This window comes from Corylus avellana, chromosome ca6 (genome assembly GCF_901000735.1).
Source record: "Corylus avellana chromosome ca6, CavTom2PMs-1.0".
Lineage (NCBI taxonomy): Eukaryota > Viridiplantae > Streptophyta > Magnoliopsida > Fagales > Betulaceae > Corylus > Corylus avellana.
The window spans coordinates 12,591,458-12,596,530 of NC_081546.1; the positions used below are offsets into that span (position 1 = coordinate 12,591,458).

General features: G+C 33.3%; 1 protein-coding gene across 2 annotated transcripts; it reads left to right on the forward strand.

The window, feature by feature from the left end:
* The first annotated feature begins 2,336 nt into the window (after positions 1–2,336).
* LOC132184357 (probable nucleoredoxin 3) lies at positions 2,337–4,866 on the forward strand. 2 transcript variants are annotated; one of them, XM_059597968.1, is made up of 4 exons: positions 2,337–2,420; positions 2,503–2,659; positions 2,789–3,271; positions 4,090–4,866. In XM_059597968.1, the coding sequence occupies exons 2-4, from the start codon at positions 2,558–2,560 to the stop codon at positions 4,675–4,677; spliced, it is 1,173 nt and encodes a 390-aa protein (XP_059453951.1). In that variant the 5' UTR covers positions 2,337–2,420; positions 2,503–2,557; the 3' UTR covers positions 4,678–4,866. The 2 variants fall into 2 exon arrangements, with proteins under 2 accessions (XP_059453951.1, XP_059453950.1); XM_059597967.1 differs by having other exon boundaries at positions 2,343–2,659.
* The last annotated feature ends 207 nt before the right edge of the window (positions 4,867–5,073 follow it).

Genomic DNA, 5,073 nt, shown 5'->3' on the forward strand with positions numbered 1-5,073 from the left:
ATCTGTAGCTTTATCTTCATTCAAGACTTTATCTTCATTTGAAATTCTAACTTCATGCTTATCTTCATGTGATCCAATATTTTAAAGCGCGTTTAACACTCAAAATGTCCGTTTAATAAAAAAATACCCATTTAGTAAATAAAATTGAAAGCACTTTTAAGGGTCTAAAAAGCCTAAAATGGCCAAAATACATTTGGGAAAAGTTTAAAAATGAAGCTTTTGTCAAAATTTTTTTTTGACTTAAAAGCTCTATTTCTCAAATGCAATTCCAAACAGGCTCTTAGTCGACTTTCATATAACTGCCATAAAATTATAATGATGTGACAGTAAATATCAGCTATTGATTTTTATTTTACAAGCCCTTATTGATCTAAAAGTTGATTTTTACTGCCACATCATTATAGTTGTATGACTATCGTATGAGAATCTACTAAATAACATTACTCTTTATTATTCCAAAACAATTCCCAGTTTATGTGTATGTAACATGTATTATGTGAAACAATGTTTTTAAGATAAAATATACTTTACCCCCATGCCAAAATATAACCAAAATTTAAAAATTCGCACACGGACTTACCAATGTAATCAAGCCGAGTTCATGCTTATTACCAACCTAGATAATTTATTTAAGTTTGACTCATTTATCGCTAATAGATAAATAGTATTTATTCAACCCTGACTCATTTAAGCTTAGCTTATTTATAGCTAATATATAATAGATAATTTGTTTAAACTTGAAACCAAATACATTTTCATGAAAACTAAAATTTTAGTATAAATAAATTTTGGAGTGCTGAGCAAAGTTTCGAATGGGAGATGAAAATTTTGATGAAAAACTTGTTGCTAAGTTGCTGCCTTGGCCGTGTGATGTAGAGGAATAAAACCAATGGGCCGATTGGTACTGGGGCCTATGTTCTTGAGAAAATTGTGATTTTTTTTATTTATTCTAAAATTGTGAAATTTTGAGAATGAAAGGCACGTGATCTATGAGGGGGTACATGGCTGCTAGAGGGGTTTATAAGGGTCTAAGATTTTTTCTTTTCCAAAACAAATTAGGATTAGAGACTAAAATAATCTAATAATCCTTTCTTTCTTTCTTTTTTTTTTTTGCGTAAAATAATTGCTTAAAAATTATGTTTTGGTGTTTGGTGTGGTGAAAAATAATTGTCAACTGAAAATATTTTCAATTTGATGATTTTTTATTTTTTATTTTTTTATTTTTTTTTTAATTTCGTAAAATGATTTTCCTTTTCTAAAACTGTAAATCATTTTTTAAATTTGAGTTTCTTATTATCAAATCACAATAGTTCACCAGACCGCCGTCGGATTATCGTGGACCTCCATAGGGCCGACGCTGGACCAGGAACTCAAATTTTTAGGTTAATTTTTTTAAAAAAATTATATTAAATTTTTTATGTTGCGAATAAAAATTTATTTTTATAGGTTTAATATAATTGACTGAAAATAAAAAAAAAATAAAAAATAAAAATAGTAATTTCTGGACGGAAAAATATTTTCAACGAAAACATATTTTATAAACATAATCATGCTAGCACCTTTCATAATGAAAATAAAATGTCATGATTCTAAGAACGTCGGCATGCATGACTGTTCATGCACGCCAGGTTTCTTTTTTATTTTATTTTTATTTTTAATAATTAAAATAATAAAATAATAAAATATTATTATTTTATTATTTTAAAATAATAAATCACCCCGCACGCGGGTGTGATGTTTAGCATCACCCAAAATAAAAATGCATATGACAAGGTTTTTATGAAAGCTATGCAGTTACACAATTAATTATGCACTACATGCCACGTGCAAATATTTTCATGCCAACGTCATCAGAAATTAATTTACATCATGTCATTTATTTAATTAGGTTGGTATAATTAAGGTTAGATGTTACAGTATGATGATAAAGGGAAGATTGTTTTTGTTTGTTTGTATCCTTCCAAAATTAATGTTATTTTTAAAATTATTATTGAATTTATAATAAATTATTAAATTTTGATTCAATGGCATATCAATGGTTATTGTTTTATTTTGGTTTTACTATTTAAAGAACAAAGACGGTATTTAATTTTTTTTTAATTTCTTTTCTTCTTAAGAAATAAGAAGTATTTTCACTCTATAAGTGTAGAAAATAATTTCGTTTCTTTTTTTCTACAATAATTACATTTTTATGCCGACTGACTTTTGTGCCGCTAAATCATGGATGTTTCACTTCGAATGAGACATCCCACAACCAAATGCTCAAGACAGAATATGCTTTCGTTTGTTCTATCTTATCCCAACCACATGTGATATAGTTGCATCATAGGCTCAATTTGCAGCCCAAAAAGAAGTTGGCAAACTGTCTGAAGCACCTCCTCCTCCAATTATTCATCAGAGAACAAAGACAAAGAATAAAAGTAAAGATTCCAAGTGATCTTTTGTGAGCATTACAAGATGCTTCATTCCATGACTATTAATAATAGATTTCTGTTCTATTAGGGTTGATCAGAAAAGCTTCTTGAAAGAAGAGCAGCAGTTTTTGCTTGTGGTTCCAATGTCAGGGCCTGATTTTGAAGCCAAATGTATCAACAGCAGTGATATTATAACAATCTTAGCAGCAGAAGGGGTTCAGTTCCTTTTATCTGGTGAGGGAAAGGTAATCCAATTCCCCTTTTTTTTTTTCTTTTTTTTTTTTTTCTTTTTTTTTTTTTTTCATTTTTCTACTAGAAATTTCAAATCTTAGCAGAAGGGTATATTTTAAATAAATTTTTGGTGTTGAAAATAGGTACCTTTATCAGCTTGTGATGGGAAGACAACTTGCCTGTTTTTCTCAGCAAACTGGTGCAGAGCCTGCAGAAACTCTATCCCCAAACTGGTGGAACTTTATGAAACGCTGAGAAGAAGAAGTGAAAAGATAGAGATTCTGTTGATTTCCTTTGATCACAACGAAAATGAATTCAGGGAACACTTCAAACACATGCCATGGCTTGCAGTTCCATTTGATGTGAATTTGAATAGAAGACTTAGCAATAGGTACCATGTGAAGCATATGCCATCACTGATTCCTTTGACTTCAGATGATCAAATATCAATAGAAGAGGACTTGATTAGGTTGATTGAGGACTATGGCCCTGAAGCATTTCCTTTCACTAAGAGCAGAAGAGAGGAGTTGAAGGCTTCTGATGCAGGGATGCTTGAAGGAGGAAAATTACAAGATCTTTTGGCACACAATGGACGAGATTATGTCATCTCTAAGGATGGTACAAAGGTGATCTAATTCTCTTCCTTGTATAAGTTGATTAAATTTCCTTGTATGTATAGATTGATTTTATCATGTAATGTTTTCGGCTAATTCTTTGATTGTATTTTTATTTTAGTTGGCCTTAATCTACTATAAATAGGCCCTTCATGTACACAGTTACAACACACATAAATACAGTATTCAATTCAAGTTTCTATTCTCTAGTTATTTTAACAGGATATCATAGCCACTTTTTTGAGATATTGTCTAGTCTTAGGAAACCTTCGCCACACAGTTTTTTCTCAAAATCCGGCGGCTTTTCGACCTGTTTTTGGTATAAGCATTATACCAACAAATTCTACAAGTTCCGATTTACATCGTTACGGTAGCTGATAGTAGCCACGAGCAGCCCAAGTGTTCCTATGTGTGAATCACCCACCGCTGCCGCACGGTTTTTCTTACAATTCGGAGGCTTTTCGACCTTGTTTAGGTATAGGCATTATACCAACAAGTTCTATAAGTTCCGATTCACACCATTACTGTTGCCAATAGTTAGTTCAAGTAGCCCCGCACCGCCCAAGTGTTCCTATGTGTGAATCACGCACCGCTGCCGCACAGTTTTTCTTACAATTCGGAGGCTTTTCGACCTTTTTTTGGTATAGGCAATATACCAACAAGTTTTACGAGTTCCGATCTACACCATTATGGTTGCCGATAGTTGGTTTAGGCAGCCACGTGCCGATGGACTCCACGCACCACTGCTGGCCAGCCACTCTGTATCTGCTACTTTCTTTTGGCATGTTCTTTTCTGTGACGCTGACATGTTTGAGCTTGGCTCTTTGCAGGTGTTGGTATCAGAACTTGTTGGAAAGACCATAGGCCTTTACTTCGGAGCACATTGGTGCCCACCTTGCCATACCTTCGCTGCACAGCTTTTAGAAGCATACAATGATCATCATCAAATTGCTTCCAAAGAGCAAGACTTCGAAATCATCTTCATCTCAACAGATCGAGACCTCAAAGAATTCAATCTGAGCCTGGAAAGCATGCCGTGGCTGGCCATACCATATTCAGACAAAACAAGAAACGACCTTTGCAGGATCTTCAATATCAAAGGGATTCCATCTTTGGTCCTCATTGGGGCAGATGGGAAAATGGTTGGCACAAATGGGAGGGCCATCATCTGCTCGTATGGGGCCAAGGCTTTCCCCTTTACAAAGTCGAAGGTGGGAGAGCTGGAAGCAGCATTGAGAAAGGAAGGAGATGCATTGCCAAGGCAAGTGAAGGATATAAAGCATGAACACTTGCTGAAGCTAGACATGGCCAAAGCATACCAATGTGACTCTTGCAAAGTAAGAGGCAGATTTTGGGCCTTCTCTTGTGATGTATGTGACTATGACCTCCATCCAGCATGTATAGAAGAAGCATCATAAACATTTGTGAGAGGTGTGACCATTAATGGAGTCATATATATATATATATAGATTGGCTGCTGCTCATACAATTATGCGGCTTCACTCTTGTAGCTCATTATATATTAATTTGGGGAAAATGTACTTATACTTTAATCCTTTGAACTATCACTCAATTTGTAATTATGTCTCCACACTTTAAAAAGTAATATCAAGGCCTTACATACTACCATCACGTGTCAAGTTAGACATTTTTTGCATTTTTTTCCACAAAATACCTTTAAGTTATTAATAAATAAAAATTAAAAAATAAATAAAATAACCATTTGTAAAAAGAAAATACTTAGGAGGCTAGTATGAAAAAAGCCACCCCTTTTGATGTTATTCGTTTTTTAATAATTTTAATTTTTTTCAAAT